Source organism: Oncorhynchus gorbuscha, linkage group LG08 (assembly GCF_021184085.1).
Source record: "Oncorhynchus gorbuscha isolate QuinsamMale2020 ecotype Even-year linkage group LG08, OgorEven_v1.0, whole genome shotgun sequence".
Classification (NCBI taxonomy): domain Eukaryota; kingdom Metazoa; phylum Chordata; class Actinopteri; order Salmoniformes; family Salmonidae; genus Oncorhynchus; species Oncorhynchus gorbuscha.
In genome coordinates this window covers 37,167,924-37,190,432 of record NC_060180.1, presented here as the reverse complement: position 1 = coordinate 37,190,432, position 22,509 = coordinate 37,167,924, and the positions used below count along the sequence as shown (strand labels likewise).

The window sequence follows — 22,509 nt, the reverse complement described above, 5'->3', positions numbered from 1 at the left end:
GTTGCCTTGGCAGCCTGTCCTCATATTATTTTGAGCTGTCGCTCCCTCTCTTTCCCTCTCGCCGACTCCATCGATCTCCAGTGGACATGATGAATGATTTCAGTTGCCCGCTTGACTACATGGTGAGAGGAAAGCTGATAATGACTACTTTACCATCGCCATCACGCCTCCCCCCATTCACTCCTACAGCTGTGTGTGTGTGTGTGTGTGTGTGTGTGTGTGTGTGTGTGTGTGTGTGTGTGTGTGTGTGTGTGTGTGTGTGTGTGTGTGTGTGTGTGTGTGTGTGTGTGTGTGTGTGTGTGTGTGTGTGTGTGTGTGTGTGTGTGTGTGTGTGTGTGTGTGTGTGTGTGTGTGTGTGTGTGGTGCACGCGCCTGCATCACTGCTCTTGTGTAACACAGCTCTGAGATTTATGATTGCCTTCCAGCAGTACATGGACATATAGACAACTGTTACAGTGAGTGTTTGTTGTGTATGTTAATGAGAGAGAGAGTTTCTCCGCATCTGTGTGGGTGGGCTGATAGTTTCTCTTTTTTGCTCACTTGAATAGAACTTAGCTAATTTTGGGGTGTCATTAGTAATATGAATGTTTCGTGGGATGGTCTGAGTCTTTGCCTTCTGGTGCCCAGTGTCCCAGATGGTTGATTCGTCGTCATGGCAAATAAACTGATATGTAATGTTGATTCATTGGCACAGTATCCCCTTCAGTAGGCAGGCCCGGGCCCCGGAGTCTCTGTGGGCGTAAAGCATGCTGAGTTTCATGTTTCGCCGCCTTAGGAGACGGAAATGTACATTTATATCCTGTAATATACACGGTTTGTCCTTTCTTTAACTCATTATTAGAATACAAAGAATATGTCTTTATTATTCAGAGCCAACTGAATTTATATTTTCTGCTGACATCGTGCCCAGCACAATCCCTCGGGACACCACACCCACACACGGGGGCCCCCAGGGACCGGAGTTGTTCCTGACCAGATGCCCTGATGAGGAAACCATGAGTTCGTGTGGTCAGGAAAACTCCTGGCCCCTTACTCAAACATGTCAGTGATAGTACTTAAATCAGGTGTCATAAGCAGATTGCTGCTAGAAGAAGGAGAAGGTGGTCGTTGGGCCAGAGGATCAAAGAGCAGGTGAATGACCAGGGAGCCGTTTACTCTCAAGGGCCCGGGCTGGGAGGTTGTACTGTAGAAATGAGCTTGATGACTTATAGCTGTGGACATGATGCCGCTTGATCGATGTCAATTGTGGTGGCTGACGCCACGTTCTCCTTATGGCTGAGGAAACATAGGACACAATTCTGGTGTTTGTTAACAGTGATGGCAAACATTATCTTCCACCGTAATTCATCGATTGGATTGATACATTACAATTGAACATTTGTCCTGTGTTTTGTTGCGAAGGATAACATCCTTATCGAACATTGTGTCTGACTCTGATGTAGGCGGATATAGACTATCTTACTCCTTGTCTATTTGATGTCGTACCGATGTTGTCTGGCTGAAGTGCTGGTTATCCTTTTTACTGTCACAAAACACTTCTTACAATGTTGTTCTGTCTGAGCCCCAGTGTTTATCAGATTTTCCCGAGCAATAGCAAGGTGTAGATAGCTGCTCTGCTGAATGGGCACGTCAGTTTTGTGTATGTATGGCAAAAATATATGTTTCTTTCTCTCCCACCTCCCTTGATCTTGTCACTTGAGTCGACGGTCCGTGTGTGTGCGGTATACACCAGTTTGCCAAGCGACTGTGAAGTGTAAGAAACGGACGGTGCGTGAGCAATGCAGACCCGGGACTGACTAGCTAGCTACTGCATTGCTCTGTGCTCTCTCTCCCAGAAAATATTGAGTTACGGGAGCAGTGTATTTGTCTGTAATATAAACTGCAGCTCCAGCAAAAGGGCCTTTTACTGTGGTGATTGAATGTGAAGGTTTACTTAAAGGTAAAGTCCCCTGCGTGTTTAAACATATCTGAGTGGAGGAGAACCAAAGGCCTGTTATCTGTCCTTGATTAAAGGCCCAGTGCAAATCCAAAATGGGATCTTCCTGAGTTGTAATGTATATATTTCAACGCTATGAAGTCGGAGTAATACTATGAAATAGTGCAAATGATGATAATGCGTTTTTAGTGTAAGAGCTGTTTGAGAAGGCCAGCTGAGATTTCTGCCTGTTTTGGAGGAATGGAAGTTTTGGCCTGGTGACATCACCATGCGGTAAATGAGTTAATAGACCAATAAAAAAGGCCGTTCCAAACCTCTCTACCAATAACAGCTCGTTTTCAGATGTCCCCTCCCCACTCAGACCACTCCCATACACTCCAAGCTAAATTCTTGCTTGAGTAATTGCTCTTTGCTAAGAGACTATTGTTGTTTTATTTTTTGACCATTTGAATTGAAAACGATCACCGTAAGGTGCTTAATTGTTACCCAGAAATGATTTGATATTGAGATAAAAACAGCTGCACTGAGCTTTTAATAATCAAACTTGTTAGCAGATAAGAAATAAACAGCAGGAGACAACCACAGACATTGACATTTATGAGTCCTCTCCATCTCGTCTCACCAAACACAAACAACATAGGCAAGAAGAAAGGCGTGTCATGTAACCTGTGATATGTCTCTCTCCCCTGCCATGGCCCTCTTCCCTCTCTCTATCCGCCTTTTCCTCACCCACTCCCCCTCCCCGTTTTTCACCATATCCCTTATCTAAATCTCTCTCTTTCTCTTCCTCCCTCCTCTCTCACTCCAGGTATGTGGTCGTTCTCTGTGTCCGAGCTGGCTGTTCCGGGGGCCGAGGTGGGCCGTATCTCGGCAACAGATGCTGACCTGGGCGACAATGCCAAGCTGGAATATACCATCCTGGAGGGAGAGACGGGGAACACCTTCAACATCAGCGGAGCGAACCAAGAGGCTGTGATCACACTGAACAAGGTGAGAGGGAAGATAGATGTGGGAGTAAGCAAGAGAAGCGTGTTTGGTGTTACCCGAGAGAGAGGGTTGGAGGGAACGAGGGAGGGCGGAACAGGGTGGAATAATGGAACAGATGATGAGGAGGAGGAGAGAGAGGAAACAGGTGAGCCTGCTATGCTGGATATCTAGTGTTTTCTCTGTGAGCCAGACGGCCATATCTGTGTGTGTGCTTGTTGAATCAGCTCACATTTGCCTTGATGCTGTCTGATTCTAGATGATTCCCCCCAGAGCTGACTGTCACTCTGGGTTATCTACTAATGAAGACGTGTGGTTGGGGATGAGAGCTGACACTGTGTTTTGTTGCGTGGAACATGTGTGTGTGTGTGTGTGTCTGTCTGTCTCACGCGTTATTACTCACCTGTGAGTGGGCCTCTCTCACGTGTGATGTTGATGTTGACTGACATCAATAGCAGCAACACCAAAGACCTCTAGTCTGTCTCAGAGACACGCATGAAATATGCTATTTGAAGCTAAATTAGCCCTTCAAAGAAGCGCATACACAGTATGTGAGTGATAAAAATATACCCTGCTCTTTAATATAGCCTGTCACTTAGATCTGAGATATGAGAGACTCTGAGGCGCCTCTGATGGTCATCCAGTGTGTGTGTGTGTGTGTGTGTGTGTGTGTGTGTGTGTGTGTGTGTGTGTGTGTGTGTGTGTGTGTGTGTGTGTGTGTGTGTGTGTGTGTGTGTGTGTGTGTGTGTGTGTGTGTGTGTGTGTGTGTGTGTGTGTGTGTGTGTGTGTGTGTGTGTGAGCGAGCCTGCGGATGTGTGTGTCACTGTGACAGCCCCCCCAGGGTTTGTGAGATGTGTTGAAAAAGCCTTGGCCAGAGGTAGGGTTGTAAAGGATTTCCAGGCCTGGGACGTGTTACGTTGATAAGAGAGAGAGGGGAGGGAGGGAGGGGGGAAGAGACAGTGAGAGGTGGAGAGGGAAGGGGAAACAGAGAGAGGTGAGGGAAAGGGGTGGGGGCACTAAGGTATAAAAGGACTGGATACTGCGTCCAAGATGTCCGACCGTTGTTTGCAACGTAATCTACTCACGTTTGCACACGGCAATTCGTGGACCGTCTATATCCATGTTGCATCAGGTTTACATGACCCAACATCACATGCGCACTAGCACTCAGTGAGCACAGGGCAGCAAGCAGCGACGACGTCGTCACGTCATCCATAAACATGGCAGACAATATAAGATTTAAAAATCTTCGGTGATACAAACAAGCAAAAAAATCGGCCTCAGCGACAATTATTTGAATTATTCAATGGATGTTTTGTGGACTAAGGTCATGACTCAAGTGTCTTATTTGGAATTTTCAAATCTGACTTCTCTATGTGGCTGTCAATGGAAATTGTATTTCTTGTCTGGGCGTCAGTTAAACTGTGGTACTGAAGCAAGACTGGTGCAGTCGAAACCGTGCTTCAAGACCAGAACCCTGGCCCCTTGGGTCGGGGATGGATGGAAGGAAGCTGGGAGGAAAAAGAGAGTGAAATTAGCGAGACAGCCAGAGCAAAAACAGATGGAAGACATAGTGAGAAAAAGAGGAGAGAGAAAAGAGAGAGAGGCACAAATGAAGTGGAAAAACACACCCAAAGGAAGACAGGCAGGCTGAAAAATAGAGGTTTGTTTGAGGAAAAAAACGACAGAGTTAGAGAGAGAGAAATAGAGAGAGCAATAACACAGAGAGAATTTCTAAGCAGCATCCGGCAGAGGGAGATAGAAGTGATCAATTCACAGTGTGCTCAGTCACTGGAGAAATGAGAGGGAAAATGACTTGTAAACAAATGCACACCTCCTCTCACATCCCTCTCCAATCACCTCCCTCTCCTCTCACATCCCTCTCCTATCTCCCCTCGGATTCCGACTCCATTGCACTGAGGACGCCAAACAAAACCAATATGGATTTGTCCAAAAAGATATTCTGGAAAGAAATAGAAGAGATGGACATTTTTTATGTCCGTCTTCTCTAGCGCTCTTCCAAATTGGCTCAGGGAACACACGGTTGTCGTTGTGACAGAGGGAGGATAAGAATGATAGGTGGGCGCTAGGTAGGTGGGTCTAGCTGAGAAGAAGACTTGAGGAGGTTACAAGGGATTTAGCCGTTCAGAGAATCCACACGTAACTAAGGGAAAACATAGAAGATAACACAGTAATAGAAAAAATAAACAAAGCCTAAAAATGGCGCTCCCGCCACGATTTGCACTACAACAAAAAGTGTGTTTGGGTATGTGTTGTGGTTTGTGTGTACTGAATCACTCACTGTCGATGGCCAGTTTGTCTGTAGGGAAGGGGGGCGTTTGTGGGAAGAGATGATCTTTTTGCCCTTGAGGAAAATATTTCCAACTGGAACAATCTCTGCTACCACTGAGTCTGCCCTGACCTCGATGTGGGAAGAATCTTTCTACCGTTGATCTTAGACTTACAGCCACACACACAGCCGCACGGACACACACACACACAGGCACACTGGAATACATACACAGGCAAACACACAGACGCAGGCGCACATGCGCCCGGGCACAGACACACAAACATTGTTGACCTTGGCTGGCAGCTATCCCTGTTAACAATCAGTGGGATGCGAAAAAGGTGGTGTGAAGGAAGGTGTGAAGGAATACGGTCATTTGTTTTAAAAAGGGGGGAAAATGGTGGCGCCTTCCTAAAAGAATGAGGTTCAGCACTGTGTGATGTGACAGATGACAGGGGGAGTGTGTATGTCTGTGTGTATGTCTGTGTGTGCTTGTGTGTGTGTGTGTGTGTGTGTGTGTGTGTATGTGTATCTGTCAGGGACAGACAGCGACAGGCCCATAGGCAGTGGTAGAGAGTGGAGAGGTGGGGTGAGGTGAGGGTGGTGGAGGGTTAGCCAGGGACGTGCAGGGGAAGCTGGGTCGTTAACACTCCGGCAGTCAGTCTGGGTAAAGACTGGAGACTGCCTGTCTCTTATCACTGCTTATTCACAGTCAGTCTCCCAGGGCCACAGCAAACTCTCTCTCCCCTCTCTCTCTCCATATCTCTCTCTCTCTCTCTTTCTCTCCCTCACTCTCCCTATGCCTCTCTCTTTCTGTTTCCCTTTCTCTCACTCTCTCTCTCTCTTTCTCTCTCCCTCCCTTTGTCATCCCCTCACTCTTCCAACCTCCTCTCCTTTTCTCTTTTCTCAGGGGCCATTTTGTTGGATACTAGCAGTTTTTGTCTCAGTCTGACTCATTGTTGTGATTCTCCCTCTTAACTGCCTGGGCATAGGTCACTCTAATTCAACCTCTAAACGGTGGCAGGGGATTTGAAAAATGGACAACTATTCATTTATAGGCTTATATGAGCACACCAGTAGGTTTTTTGAAATGGGGCTTCCTGAGGGCAGTGGATCGAGATGAGATCTAGTCCCTGTGCACACAGGCCTAAACGCAGAGAAAGGGAAGGTTCGAAGCCAATACAATGTGTTTGGAATTGGGAAATACATTTTGGCATCCAATCTCTCAAGTCTTAAATTGACAACACTTCCACTCTCATACCGTTGTGTTTGGTACAAACTACAGGTCTACATTACATTTACATTTAAGTCATTTAGCAGACGCTCTTATCCAGAGCGACTACCGGGTAAACATCTCAATACCATTGATGTTAAATATATATATATACCTAAACCATCAAGTGAACTAAGGTTTACAATAAGGCTTCTTCTCTGTAAATAAGCATGGAGTTCCTTGTTACTGCTCTGCAAAGCTGCCACCCAGTGGTGGATATAACAGCTGTAATCAGAGACAGTAGTGTAGGGGGGGTTACGAAAGCTTCAAACTGACCTTTAGAGCCGCTACCCCCTAGGCACTTTTAGGAATGTGTAACCTACCCTGTCAGAGGTCAAGGTGGAGCTATTACTATACTGTATATACCTACGGTATTCAAACCTTACACATCTACATGAAGTCAAGAGTTTGGGACTATAAGGTTAATTCTGCAAAAAGATGATTCGGAGATAAGTGGCTTTCAAAGTTCCAAACCATTGGTTTGAAATGGTGTCAAACATTTTTAGGTTGTATTTTTAAATGTATTCACACCACTTAACGTTTTCCACATTTTTTTGTGTTTCAGCCTGAATTTAAAATGGATTTAACACAATACCCCAGAATGTCAAAGTGAAATTATGTTTTTTGAAATGTTTACAGATCAATTAAAAATGAGAAGATGAAATGTCTTGAGTCCGTAAGCATTCAACCCCTTTGTTACGGGAAACCTAAATAAGTTCAGGAGTAAACATTTGCTTAACTTCTTCGAGATAGGGGGCGCTCTTTTAATTTTTGTATAAAAAACGTTCCCGTTTTAAACAAGATATTTTGTCACGAAAAGATGCTCGACTATGCATGTAATTGACAGCTTTGGAAAGAAAAAACTCTGACGTTTCCAAAACTGCAAAGATATTATCTGTGAGTGCCCCAGAACTAATGCTACAGGCGAAACCAAGATCAGCATAATAAGTTGCATGGACTCTGTGTTCAATAATAAAAGTGTTTAACATGATTTTTGGAAGGACTTCCTCGTCTCTGTACCCCACACAAACAATTATCTGTAAGGTCCCTCAGTCAAGCAGTAAATTTAAAACACATATTCAACCACAAAGACCAGGGAGGTTTTCAAAGCCTTGCAAAGAAAGGCACCAATTGGTAAAAATAACAAATAAACAACTGCCTATGATTGGGAATCATACCAGGCCAACATGGATATATAATTACCTAGATGACCCACCCTAGTCAAACCCCCGACCTAACTAACAGAGAATAACAGGCTCTCTATTGGCAGGGCGTGACACCGCCAGACACTGGTAGATGAAGTCACCTTTCAGCAGGACAATAATTTGAAACAAATCTACACTGGAGACGCTTACCAAGAAGACAGTGAATGTTCTTGAGTGACCGAGTTACAGTTTTGACTTAAATCTACCAGGATAATGGGCAAATGTTGCACAATCCAGGTGTGAAAGCTCTCTAAGATGTACCCAGAAGGACACAGCTGTAATGGCTGCCAAAGGTGTCTCTACAAAGTATTGACTCAGGGGTGTGAATACTTTTGTAAATTCATATTTCATTTTCAATACATTTGCTAACATTTCTGAAAACATGTTTTCACTTTTGTCATTACGGTGTGCGTACATTTTGTTAAAATTCAGGCTGTAGCACGACAACATGTGGAATATGTCAAGGGGTAGGCATGATGTATAGGTAGAGAACGTTGAACAGAACAAGGCGAGGGCAAACTCTACATTTGGACAAAAAAAATGCAGATAGAACCTTCTAGTCACACGCTCTGGAAGTGCCTAAGGGTAGTAAAGGCCTAGCTGAGTCCAGAGTGTGCTGACTACACAGCTGCATGCTACACAGGTCTATGACACTGATCCTCAGCAACATTTGGAGTTAAATGAGAAATTGTCCTCAGTTGGTAGAGCATGGCACTTGCAAAGCCAGGATATGATTTCAAATGTACGCACGCGTACATTTGTACAAATGTCCTGTTTAATAATATATGCTACATCACAAAAGACGATCATCTTCCCCCAATATATACATTCCCTGATTTCACTCAAGGTATGTTTTTTTGGGGTATGAGCTGTGTAAACCTTCTATTCATATATCTGTGTGATTCCACCTAGGGACACTTTAATTCCATTGGTTAGCCATTATTTCCATATGCTCTCACTTTAAACGGCTGGCTGATCCACGGTCACCGGATAGCAGCGCTCCGAGGATTATCTGTGTTTGTTTTCTCACTGAGAAGAGAGATTGTACTAATCTCCTCAGAGAAGGAAAGAGAGAAAGGAAGAGCGAGAGGGAGGGGATAGAACATGGGACATGGAAGCGAGAGAATGGGAGGTGGGAGGGAGGGAGAGAGGGAGAGAGGGAGAGAGGGAGAGAGAGAGAGAGATGAAAGAGAGAATGAGGATGCGAGAGGAAAAGGGGGATATACCCAAAATATAGGGATGAGTATACAGACAGAGGTCAGAGGGAGAAAAAGAGAGGAAGGAAGGACATGAACAGAGTGAGTGACAGAAAGGAGGGAGAGAGAAAGAGCAAAGTGTGGAGAGATTTAGAGGATACTCTGTTCCAGCAATACTAAAGTTGCATGTCTGTCTGCAAAATTGCTCAGAGCTAAGTCTGCAATCTTAAATGAGTAGTCAGACAAAGACATAATCTTGATGTAAAATGTTGAGAATTGAGTAAAACCTCACATAGGCTACGCCAGCAGGATGGAGAAGGCTCTTATACAGCATCATGCAGTTAAAGAGATCATTTTTCACTTGCATATTCCCCTACGGTAAGATGGAAACGCTGGCTACACATATACAATAGCTGCAAAGAAGTCGGATTCAGATCATTTAAAGCCTCACTGATCAGCCCCCCCCCCCACATACACACACACACACACACACACACATATGAGCATGAGCCGTATTTGATGCCGTATTTGACTATTGTGTCGTACTGGTTAGTTCATTAATTCCATGCTTAGTCTGTAGCAAAAGGCAATTGTTACAGAGAAAGAATTAGAATTTCAAAAAAGAGTGAGTGCAGGACAGGACAAGAGAAGGTTGTACTAAGAGATGGAGAGATTGGGAGAGAGTGAGTGAGAGTGGGAGAGTGAGAGTGGGAGAGTGAGAGTGGGAGAGTGAGAGTGGGAGAGTGAGAGAGTGAGAGTGAGTGAGTGAGAGTGAGTGAGAGAGTGAGAGTGGGAGAGTGAGAGTGGGAGAGTGGAAGGGAGAGAGTGGGAGGGAGAGAGAGAGAGTGGGAGAGAGAGACAGGGAGAGTGGGAATGAAAGAGAGAGTGAGAGATCCAGATAGAGAGAGAGAGAGACAGAGAGGGAGAGTGGGAGAGTGAGAGTGAGTGAGTGAGAGTGAGTGAGAGTGAGTGAGAGAGTGGGAGAAAGAGAGTGAGAGTGAGAGAGTGGAAGGGAGAGAGTGGGAGGGAGAGAGAGAGTGGGAGGGAGAGAGAGAGGGAGTGGGAGAGAGAGACAGGGAGAGTGGGAATGAAAGAGAGAGTGAGAGATCCAGAGAGAGAGAGAGAGAGAGACAGAGAGGGAGAGTGGGAGTGAGAGACAGGGAGAGTGATGGGCATGATACACTAGCACAGGATGCCGCGTGGTGAAACACCGCTTCCCATTCATTTAGATGGAAAGATAGTGTTGAGAAGCAGAGAGGGCGGTGACCTTTGGGTGGTGCGAAGGTGGGGTGGGATGCGGTGAAAAACCTTTCCCAACTTTATGCAAATCACCAGTGGCGACCTCTGGACAATGACCAATCATATTGAGTGGTTCCCATGACAAATTTGACGCTATGCGACCCAAGGTTGGAGACTTTCTTCAGCAAAGATGGCTGACAAAAATACTAGGGTGGAAGCAAATGCAAGTGATTATAGCGTCATAACGAATCATGCATAAAATTGTACAGTAAACATGAATATGTTAGTTAACGACAAATAATTATGCATATTTTTTTATCATAAAGTTAATTTACAAAAATTGCGATTTAGCAAGCTAGCTGGCTAGCTTTATGCATATGAAATTGTATGAAATTGTAATTCTGGTTGTTTAATGTTTTACGGACTCTACCAGCAAACCAGGCTGTCGTCTTGTGAAACAGTGGATGTAAAGAATCTAGCTCGCTAAAGCATTTACTGCAAATCGAATGTACAATTTTGTAAGCTTGCCTTGTTGATATTTGCCTCGCAGATAGATGAAATAACATAGCTAGCCATGTTCTTGCTTATTGTGCAGTGGAGGATAAAATACCTGTATGCCCATGGAAGTGTAGCTAGCTATGTAGCCGATCTGTGTATGGACCCTAAAGCGTTTGGTATACATATTAGTTCAGAACCTAGCTATGTAGCCGATAGCCGATCTGTGTATGGACCCTAAAGCGTTTGGTATACATATTAGTTCAGAACCTAGCTATGTAGCCGATCTGTGTATGGACCCTAAAGCGTTTGGTATACATATTAGTTCAGAACCTAGCTATGTAGCCGATCTGTGTATGGACCCTAAAGCGTTTGGTATACATATTCGTTCAGAACCTAGCTATGTAGCCGATCTGTGTATGGACCCTAAAGCGTTTGGTATACATATTAGTTCAGAACCTAGCTATGAACCTCAGCTATCATAGGCAGTTGTATCAACTTCAAAACAGTCTCAATGACATTAATGAAGCCTATGGATTGAGTAGAATATAATATAATAATAATACATGTAGTTATTACCATGCATGAGATCCCCACATTGTAGCCTGTACATTTAATATATTCACTGATCATCTACTGTAGTTATTACCATGCATGAGATCCCTGTAATGATTTAATATATTCACTGATCATGTTGTTTGTAGAAAGTCAGAGCCTGTAATTTATGCAGCGTGTAGGTTACTCATGACTTTTAATGAATTTAATACAGTACATGAAATAACGGAAGAAGAAAATAATTCAAACAACAAACAACAAGATCGAATGAAACTAATACAGCCTATCTGGTGACTAACACTAAGACAGGTACAATCACCCATCGTACATTTAATATATTCACATAAATACAACGCGCACTCAGGCTGCATCTAAATTACGGTTCCCAATTGTAGCCGAGACAACTAGAAATCAACTGGTCCTTCTGTAGCTCAGTTGGTAGATCATCATGGCGCTTGTAACGCATCTACTGCAGGAGATCCCCAGTTGGGTTCATTTAATATATTCCCATCTACTGTAGTTACCACCCATACGTAGAATGTATGCATTTATGACTGTAAGTCGTTTTGGATAAAATCGTCTGCTTTAAATGGCATATATTATTATTATTATATTATTTATATATTATATATATTATTATTATATATTATTATATTATTATATTATATTATTATTATTATTATTATTATTATTATTATATTATTATTATTATTATATCATTATTATTATTATTATTATTATATTATTATATATTATTATATTATTATTATATTATTATTATATATTATATATTATTATATTATTATATTATATTATTATTATTATATTATTATATTATTATTATTATTATTATATTATTTATTATTATTATTATTATATTATTATATTATTATTATATTATATTATTATTATTATTATTATATTATTATATTATTATTATTATTATTATATAAACAGCTGACTCCAATTAGGAATCGCCTCAGGCAGCCAAGCCTAACTAGACACACCCCTAATAATACACACTCCCAATTAATACAAACCCTAATACAAAATACAACATATAAACCCATGTCACACCCTGGCCTACCCAAACATATAACAAAACACAAGATACAATAACCAAGGCGTGACAGAACCCCCCCCTTTTAATAAGGTGCGGACTCGGGAAGCAAACTCAAACGAATGAAACATAGGGCCTAGGGACTCCGGGTGGGCGTCTGTCCATGGTGGCGGTTCTGGCAACTAGAAACAGCTGACTCCAATTGGACCCCAGGCAGCCATCAATGTCCACCCCTAGTTCCTCCCAATTCAAACCCTAGGATAATCCACTTTCTCCCCTGGCCTACCCAAACATATAACCTAATAGTAACCTCACCCTGATCCCCACATAACTGAGGGGGTCAGCTCGGGACTGTCCATGGGGCGGTTCTGCTCGGGACCCCAGGTTCCTCCCCTTCGCTTAGGATAATCCACTTTCTCCGCCGACCATGGCCTAATCCACTTGATCCCCACATCTGAGGGGCAGCTCGGGACCGAGGGGCAGCTCGGGACAGAGGGGCAGCTCGGGACAGAGGGGCAGCTCGGGACAGAGGGGCAACTCGGGACAGAGGGGCAACTCGGGACAGAGGGGCAACTCGGGATAGAGGGGCAACTCGGGATAGAGGGGCAACTCGGGATAGAGGGGCAGCTCGGGACAGAGGGGCAGCCCGGGACAGAGGGGCAGCCCGGGACAGAGGGGCAGCCCGGGACAGAAGCAGCCCGGGACCGAAGCAGCCCGGTACTGAGGGGAAGCCCGGTACTGAGGGGAAGCCCGGTACTGAGGGGAAGCCCGGTACTGAGGGGAAGCCCGGTACTGAGAGGGAGCCCGGTACTGAGAGGGAGCCCAGTACAGAGAGGAAGCTCAGTACAGAGAGGAAGCTCAGTACTGAGAGGAAGCTCAGTACTGAGAGGAAGCTCAGGCAGGTAGTAGGCTCCGGTAAATCCTGGCTGGCTGGTGGACCTGGATGATTAAGGTTGTCTGGCCGATCTAGAAGATCTTGGTAGACTGGCACTTCTGGCGGATCCTGGCAGACTGGCACTTCTGGCGGATCATGGCAGACTGGTGACGCTGGACAGACAGGAGACTCCGGCAGCGCAGGAGAGGAGAAAAGCTCTGGCTGAGCTGAACAGGCGGGAGACCGGCAGCGCAGGAGGGGAGAAAAGCACTGGCTGCGCAGAACAGGCGAGGCGCACTGGAGGCCTGGTGCGTGGTGCTGGAACTGGTGGTACTGGCGCGAGGACACGCACAGGAAGCCTGGTGCGGGGAGCTGCTACCGGAGGACTGGTGTGTAGAGGTGGCTCTGGATAGACCGGACCGTGCAGGCGCACAGGAGCTCTTGAGCACCGAGCCTGCCCAAGCTTACCTGGCTCGATGCCCACTCTAGCCCGGCCAATAGGAAGGGATGGTATGAGTCGCAGCTGGCTCTGCACCTGCACTGGAAACACCGTGCGCTCCATAGCATAACACGGTGCCTGCCCGGTAAAATAGAGGTGCAGTTCAGGTGTGAATGTCTCTGAGATTGTTTTTCAGTCATATCCAATAGCAGGAGTATCAAATTCCAGTCTTTGAATGATGCTGTGTCTGCATGTATGTATTACAGTTATACACTTCAACAGTGTTTACCAGTCTTGGTCCTGGGACATCAACGATTACACATTGTAACTAATAAACTAGAAACATGATTTAACTAGTTAAAGGCTGATTTGTAATTCATATATACCCGAAACATAATGTAAAAAACAGTACACTACACTGCTTATGCATCACGTAAATACTCTAAAACCGGCTCATCTCAATATCTAATGCCCTTCATCTGCATTGATCTGATAAACACAGGATAGGTGTAGTATTTCATCAAATGAGACTTAATTTGAACCAGTAGAGAATGTGAAACTCTTTATTGAAAGAAGTTCATTATCCAAGTGTTATAAATACATGCATTATAAGTATTATCATCGTAATAGTATAAATACACGTTCAATCTGTACTTCAATGCACATCTGTTGTGCGTTATAAAAACAGAGGAAGAAAGAGGTGGTGAGGGAGGTGTAAAAGACAGAAAGGGAAAGAGGTAAGAACATAGGAGCAGGGAAGGTAGCATATGATTAATGAATCACAGTGCTACCCAAATATTCTCTCAGTTCATCACAATTACATAATAGTGTCTCTTGTCAGCCCGAAGGTTACCTTAAAAGCAGGTGAGGTGGCGATGATGGGACTGGGGGTTGGCATCCTCTCTCACATCAAAACACATCTGCAGAGTAGAGGCAGATGGAGAGAGAGAGAGATGTATTATTTATTTTTTATTCTAACGTTGTTATTCATCATAAAAATCAGGATGTGAAGTGCAAAACTGAACTTGGATCATTAACTCTGGGACTACTGCATCTCTATCTCTATTTCAATGTAAAGGATCTCTTTAAAAATACTTCCTGTTGACCTGACCAATTGACCTCTCACCTCTGATCATGCTGTGCCCTCTGTGTAGCCAGTTCAGATGCGGGAGGGGTTCACCGACACAGCTGATATAACCTAGAGGATTTAGGGAGAAGAGGAGAGAGGGATGAAGTGAGGGAGGGAGACTGTTATTGAGAAAATAAGGTAGTTAAAGAGACAGTGTCCAAAAGAAATCTGTGTGTGTGGCCTCACCTGGATTCCACACCACACTAAGTGGCTGCAGAGAACTTTATGCTGAAAACATGAACGAACACACGAGGACAAACAATATAGCGTAGTTATTAGGAATAATGAAGTGTCTTACTATTCTCCATGATCGGCCCTCTTGCCTAGTCTTTGAAGGTGGAAGGAGCCACAGTTATACACCTGAGCCTGCTTACTGCACAACACAATCCATTCATCAGATTGAGACGTGAGTGTGTAGGTGTGGGTTTTCAATATGGGTGATTTAAAATAGCCTGTTTTGTTTTTGTACAGACGTCACACCCTCACCTGAGAAGTAGACATCAAAGGGAGAGAAACTGGGAATTGAATAACTGCAGTTGATGTAGCTAAGTAAATGGAAGAATACTCTCATTGCAATGTGAATGGCTCTTAAAAGAACATTTGGTTGTGCATCGTGTAGTATATGGTTTTGCCAAGGAACAGCATCTTCTTTGAAGAAGTAGGAGGTGAAGATCTCCCACACGGATTGCCTTTCTTGCTGCGTTGTTGGACCCCATCCTTGAAACATCCTGCAGTGTGGCAGACTTCTCCTCTGGCACACGGCGGCGAGCTGCAGATCCCCTCCTGCTGAGCAGTAGACTTCTCCTCTGGCACACGGCGGCAAGCTACAGATCCCCTCCTGCAGAGCAGTAGACTTCTCCTCTGGCACACGGCAGCGAGCTGCAGATCCCCTCCTGCAGAGCAGTAGACTTCTCCTCTGGCACACTGTGACGGCCCTGAATTTTTTCTGAACCGTCTCAGTGCAGCTCCTTCCAATAGGGCGCTTTCCCTTTAATTCCCAATTAAATAGCCAGCATCAGCTGCACGAAAGGGGGGTTGTGATGGAGACGTGCATGAGGATGTGTTCAACCCTCAGTTCCGAAGCTTCTCTATTCCGTTTGTTTTGTTGCCGTTAAACGTGTGTTTTGTAGCCTAAGAGAGTTTACCCAGGATCGGATCCACTCTTTGCGTCCCTGGACTACACCTCTCCGTTCTTCGTGGCCTTTCTCCGCTGGAGATCTATTGGCGGATTGGATTGTCTGACTGACCGACTGACTACCACCTTTTTGTATACGGTATTTCATTTGTTTGGATGTGATGTATACTGTGATTTGTGTAGTTAGTGGTAGTTGAGGACTTAATTAAGAGTTGATCCGCTTTAAGGTTCTGTGGTAAAGTAATTGTTATATTGATTGTATGTTTAATACTGGGTTTACGCTACACGGAACGAACGGACAAACATCGCGTGACAAAAGTCACTTGAGTTCACTGAACTCCTTTACCGGGCAGGACTCTTTTTAGGCCCGAGGTACAGGACATTTCTGGAGGAACCAGAACTCATTGTGATATTATTATATATGTGTGTAATCATTGTTGTTGCTAATACAACCCACGCAACAGAATATAATTGTTTTTGAAGTTCTTTTCAATGTTTTAAGGGTTTATGAAAAGTTTATTTCCATCCTGACTTTTACATACGTCCTTTGTATTGGTGTAGACTTGACGGACCAGATGGGACTCATTCCCACCCAAACTAAAAGGAGAAACTAATGTTTTCTCTGGTAGGCACAACCTACCTGGCACCCCTATAAATAATAACCTCAAGTCAAAACCGTTACAACACGGCGGCGAGCTGCAGATCCCCTCCTGCAGAGCAGTAGACTTCTCCTCTGGCACACGGTGGCGAGCTGCAGATCCCCTCCTGCTGAGCAGTAGACTTCTCCTCTGGCACACGGCGGCGAGCTGCAGATCCCCTCCTGGTCCTCGTGTCCATCCTCGTGAAGTTATGCAGGACACAGGTAGCCTTCACACACCTGAATTCCTCCAGGAGGCAGTCCCAGATGACCCTGGTCACCCAACCTTGCTGTGCCCTACACGTTAACCGTCGGCAATCGTTTTGAAGGAATCTCCAGTTACAACGTATCTGTAGGAATATGGAAGACAATGTAATTATTAGAGACATTTACATCACCAGGTCATTGTGGATTACGTTGGATTGATAGATGCATGGACACACATGTGCATGTGTATGTAGCATGTGTCAATAACAGGATCATGTCAAGGATAGCATCACAAATGAATACAGAAATACCACTTGAAGCTTGATGATGAGTTGATCATTTGAATCAACTGTGCAGTGCTGAGGAAAAAACGAAAATGTGCCCCTCTTTAGGACCCCAGGACCAGGACTGAGAACCACTGCTCTTCATTGGGCCCTCTTCATCCGCAGACAGAAAACCTCACAAGAAATGACACCGCACTGATAGCATATTATCAAATCAAATCAAATCAAATTTATTTATATAGCCCTTCGTACATCAGCTGATATCTCAAAGTGCTGTACAGAAACCCAGCCTAAAACCCCAAACAGCAAACAATGCAGGTGTAAAAGCACGGTGGCTAGGAAAAACTCCCTAGAAAGGCCAAAACCTAGGAAGAAACCTAGAGAGGAACCGGGCTATGTGGGGTGGCCAGTCCTCTTCTGGCTGTGCCGGGTAGAGATTATAACAGAACATGACCAAGATGTTCAAATGTTCATAAATGACCAGCATGGTCAAATAATAATAAGGCAGAACAGTTGAAACTGGAGCAGCAGCACAGTCAGATGGACTGGGGACAGCAAGGAGCCATCATGTCAGGTAGTCCTGGGGCACGGTCCTAGGGCTCAGGTCCTCCGAGAGAAAAAGAAAGAGAGAATTAGAGAGAGCATATGTGGGGTGGCCAGTCCTCTTCTGGCTGTGCCAGGTGGAGATTATAACAGAACGTGGCCAAGATGTTCAAATGTTCATAAATGACCAGCATGGTTGAATAATAGTAAGGCAGAACAGTTGAAACTGGAGCAGGAGCATGGCCAGGTGGACTGGGGACAGCAAGGAGTCCTCATGTCAGGTAGTCCTGGGACATGGTCCTAGGGCCCAGGCCAGTTGAAACTGGAGCAGCAGCATGGCCAGGTGGACTGGGGACAGCAAGGAGTCATCATGTCAGGTAGTCCTGGGGCATGGTTCTAGGGCTCAGGTCCTCCGAGAGAGAGAAAGAAAGAGAGAAGGAGAGAATTAGAGAACGCACACTTAGATTTACACAGGACACCGAATAGGACAGGAGAAGTACTCCAGATAAACAAACTGACCCTAGCCCCCGACACATAAACTACTGCAGCATAAATACTGGAGGCTGAGACAGGAGGGGTCAGGAGACACTGTGGCCCCATCCGAGGACACCCCGGACAGGGCCAAACAGGAAGGATATAACCCCACCCACTTTGCCAAAGCACAGCCCCCACACCACTAGAGGGAAATCTTCAACCACCAACTTACCATCCTGAGACAAGGCCGAGTATAGCCCACAAAGATCTACGACACGGTACAACCCAAGGGGTGGGGAACCCAGACAGGCCGACCACAACAGTGAATCAACCCACCCAGGTGACGCATCCCCCCCAGGGACGGCACGAGAGAGCCCCAGCAAGCCAGTGACTCAGCCCCCGTAACAGGGTTAGAGGCAGAGAATCCCAGTGGAAAAAGGGGAACCGGCCAGGCAGAGACAGCAAGGGCGGTTCGTTGCTCCAGAGCCTTTCCGTTCACCTTCCCACTCCTGGGCCAGACTACACTCAATCATATGACCCACTGAAGAGATGAGTCTTCAGTAAAGACTTAAAGGTTGAGACCGAGTTTGCGTCTCTGACATGGGTAGGCAGACCGTTCCATAAAAATGGAGCTCTATAGGAGAAAGCCCTGCCTCCAGCTGTTTGCTTAGAAATTCTAGGGACAATTAGGAGGCCTGCGTCTTGTGACCGTAGCGTCGTTAGGTATTTTGGCAGGACCAAATCAGAGAGGTAGGTAGGAGCAAGCCCATGTAATGCTTTGTAGGTTAGCAGTAAAACCTTGAAATCAGCCCTTGCTTTGACAGGAAGCCAGTGTAGAGGGCTAGCACTGGAGTAATATGATCAAATTTTTTGGTTCTAGTCAGGATTCTAGCAGCCGTATTTAGCACTAACTGAAGTTTATTTAGTGCTTTATCCGGGTAAGGAAAATAGAGCATTGCAGTAGTCTAACCTAGAAGTGACAAAAGCATGGATTAATTTTTCTGCATCATTTTTGGACAGAAAGTTTCTGATTTTTGCAATGTTACGTAGATGGAAAAAAGCTGTCCTCGAAATGGTCTTGATATGTTCTTCAAAAGAGAGATCAGGGTCCAGAGTAACGCCGAGGTCCTTCACAGTTTTATTTGAGACGACTGTACAACCATTAAGATTAATTGTCAGATTCAACAGAAGATCTCTTTGTTTCTTGGGACCTAGAACAAGCATCTCTGTTTTGTCCGAGTTTAATAGTAGAAAGTTTGCAGCCATCCACTTCCTTATGTCTGAAACACATGCTTCTAGCGAGGGCAATTTTGGTGCTTCACCATGTTTCATTGAAATGTACAGCTGTGTGTCATCCGCATAGCAGTGAAAGTTTACATTATGTTTTCAATAACATCCCCAAGAGGTAAAATATATAGTGAAAACAATAGTGGTCCTAAAACAGAACCTTGAGGAACACCGAAATGTACAGTTGATTTGTCAGAGGACAAACCATTCACAGAGACAAACTGATATCTTTCCGACAGATAAGACCTAAACCAGGCCAGAACATGTCCGTGTAGACCAATTTGGGTTTCCAATCTCTCCAAAAGAATGTGGTGATCGATGGTATCAAAAGCAGCACTAAGGTCTAGGAGCACGAGGACAGATGCAGAGCCTCGGTCCGATGCCATCAAAATGTCATTTACCACCTTCACAAGTGCCGTCTCAGTGCTATGATGGGGTCTAAAACCAGACTGAAGCATTTCGTATACATTGTTTGTCTTCAGGAAGGCAGTGAGTTGCTGCGCAACAGCCTTCTCTAAAATCTTTGAGAGGAATGGAAGATTCGATATAGGCCGATAGTTTTTTATATTTTCTGGGTCAAGGTTTGGCTTTTTCAAGAGGCTTTATTACTGCCACTTTTAGTGAGTTTGGTACACATCCAGTGGATAGAGAGCCGTTTATTATGTTCAACATAGGAGGGCCAAGCACAGGAAGCAGCTCTTTCAGTAGTTTAGTTGGAATAGGGTCCAGTATACAGCTTGAAGGTTTAGAGGCCATGATTATTTTCATGATATTATGTTGCTATCATCTCCGTCCTCAATTCTAGGGACTGGAACTGAGCTCCCGCTCAGCCCAGTCAAAACTGTTCGCTGCTCTGGCCCCCCAATGGTGGAACAAACTCCCTCACGACGCCAGGACAGCGGAGTCAATCACCACCTTCCGGAGACACCTGAAACCCCACCTCTTTAAGGAATACCTAGGATAGGATAAGTAATCCCTCTCACCCCCCCCCCTTTAAGATTTAGATGCACTATTGTAAAGTGACTGTTCCACTGGATGTCATAAGGTGAATGCACCAATTTGTAAGTCGCTCTGGATAAGAGCGTCTGCTAAATGACTTAAATGTAAATGTAAATGTAAAAGTACCTGCCCTATCCAGGATAGCCTACTCTCTCACTGACAGTTGGGGCTGCTATCCTTTCACCCTCCTCCATGTCTGTTAGCTAGCTACCTACAAATGCATTTGGAGTGTGTTGTTTTACAGTGATAAATACATCAAGATAGCTAGCTAATATGAAGTTAGGTAGATGGTGATATTTCAATCACTTGGCTAGCTATCTATACAGTATGTGACGTTGGCTAGATGGCTAGCTAGCCAACCAGCTATCTCATTTAGCAGCTCATCTGATTTACCCTGCACTGTAGCTAGTCTAATAATGCATTTTTTTTAAACAACATTTTCAACATGTATTTACTTACTTGAATAGGTTCTCCCAGCCATGTGGACAATTGGAAACAGGGCAGCAAAGTTTGTTTGTCACCTTTTTAGAGGATATTACTATTGAACTATGTACCCAATATTAACCAGACCTTCATACAAACTTGCTATGCTGAATTCTTGACACACAATCAAACATGCTGCTATATGCTGCCAGCACGTCAACAAGCAAGTCACAATTTGTGGCCTAAGCGGCACGCTGCAATTTACCGCTATCTAGTGTACAAGCACCGGGAGAGTGAGAGAGTGAGAGTGAGAGAGTGAGAGTGAGAGTGAGAGAGTGAGAGTGAGAGTGAGAGTGAGAGTGAGAGAGTGAGAGTGAGAGAGTGAGAGTGAGAGAGTGGGAGAGTGAGTGAGAGAGTGGGAGACTGAGAGACAGAGAGTGTGAGTGGAAGAGTGAGAGAGAGAGATGAGATGGAGAGACAAAGCAGCATATAGGATGAGGAAGTGAGACAGAAAAAGGGAGGTGGTGGTTGTGATAAGTGCTTTCTCTAAGCCTGAGCGAGAGAAAGAGATGAGTGTGTGTTCTGGGTGTCAGAGATGGACCTCTACACACTAGGATGGGAGTGGAGACTGTGATGGAGTGCATGGGAGAGAGGGAGGGCGGGAGGAATGAAGGGAGGGGGAAGGGAGGGAGTGGGTGATAAGTGTGTGTTCACAGTGTAAGTGACATCTCTCCTCCTCAGACAGATTGTCTCTCTCTCCCTCTAATGGGATCCTGTTAGAGAACCTTTCTCTCTGTCTACCCCCTCACTCCCTCTCTCTCCCTGGCTCTCTCTCTCTCTCTGACATTTCCCTTTTTCCTGCTTCCAAATCTTTCCGGTATTTTGCCTATATTTCAATATCTGTGCCCTTCAATTCCCCTTTTCTCACTGCATCGTTTTTCATCAATCTCTGTTCTGTTAAGATTACATATTTCTTGTAAGAGAATGTAGTTCTTTACAACTGTGAGAAAAAAAAGAGAGGAGATCAGAAAGAAGAGAAAAATGTCCAGATTTTCCTCCAAGGACAAGGGGAATTCAAAGATTCACTCATGCGTTGAATATTGCTCATACCAAATCACTCTATTTATTCCTAGTCCAGTCCAGTCTGCATGTTTCTGCCAATCATACTGACTCCATCCAATATTGGCATGTAAGAAAACCTCAGAACGCTGTTTTTAACCAAACCCAGCCGTGTCGCTCTCCAGAATGTAATCAAGGTAGGGCTTTGCCCTCACTAACAATCACCTCTCCTGATCTGATCACAGACGAGCTCATTCCTAGAGGAACCCACCTGCTAAGAGAAACCACAATGAGCAGCCAGCCAGAAAGATAGACAGGCAGACAGTCATAAGAGTCAGCAGATGCCAGATTCAGACGAGATTGGAGCTGTATCATGAAACTCTCACAGCTTCCTACTTGTCTGACTACATCTGTGAATGTAATAGCATGGGTACATGATATGCCTGTACATAACCAGGTCAATGCATCATACTTGATGCTGATGCTTAAGTTTCTACCACTGAACAAAACATACCTTTGCGAAATGTCAATGTGATTTTATTTGTCTATGTTTCCACACCATACCCAGGAGCACCCAGGAGCATGCATGAGAATGTGAACACATTAACTCCCGGTGTTGTAAAGGGAAAGTGTGATACAATATCACTTGGCAATGTTACAATATAGAACCAACATGTAGTTACTGTAAGCTCTCTCTCTCTCGCCCTCTCTCTCTCTCTCTCTCTCTCTCTCTCTCTCTCTCTCTCTCTCTCGCCCCCTCTCTCTCTCTCTCTCTCTCTCTCTGTC

The 22,509-nt window shown here is 44.8% G+C and overlaps 1 protein-coding gene across 3 annotated transcripts in view; it reads left to right on the top strand.

The window, feature by feature from the left end:
- LOC124041583 overlaps positions 1-22,509 on the top strand; it is an 87,580-nt gene that overhangs the window by 45,415 nt on the left and 19,656 nt on the right. For all 3 annotated transcript variants that reach the window (XM_046359317.1, XM_046359318.1, XM_046359319.1), the window contains exon 5: positions 2,745-2,926. In XM_046359317.1, the coding sequence (XP_046215273.1) occupies positions 2,745-2,926 (182 nt within the window). The remainder of the gene's footprint in view (positions 1-2,744; positions 2,927-22,509) is intronic.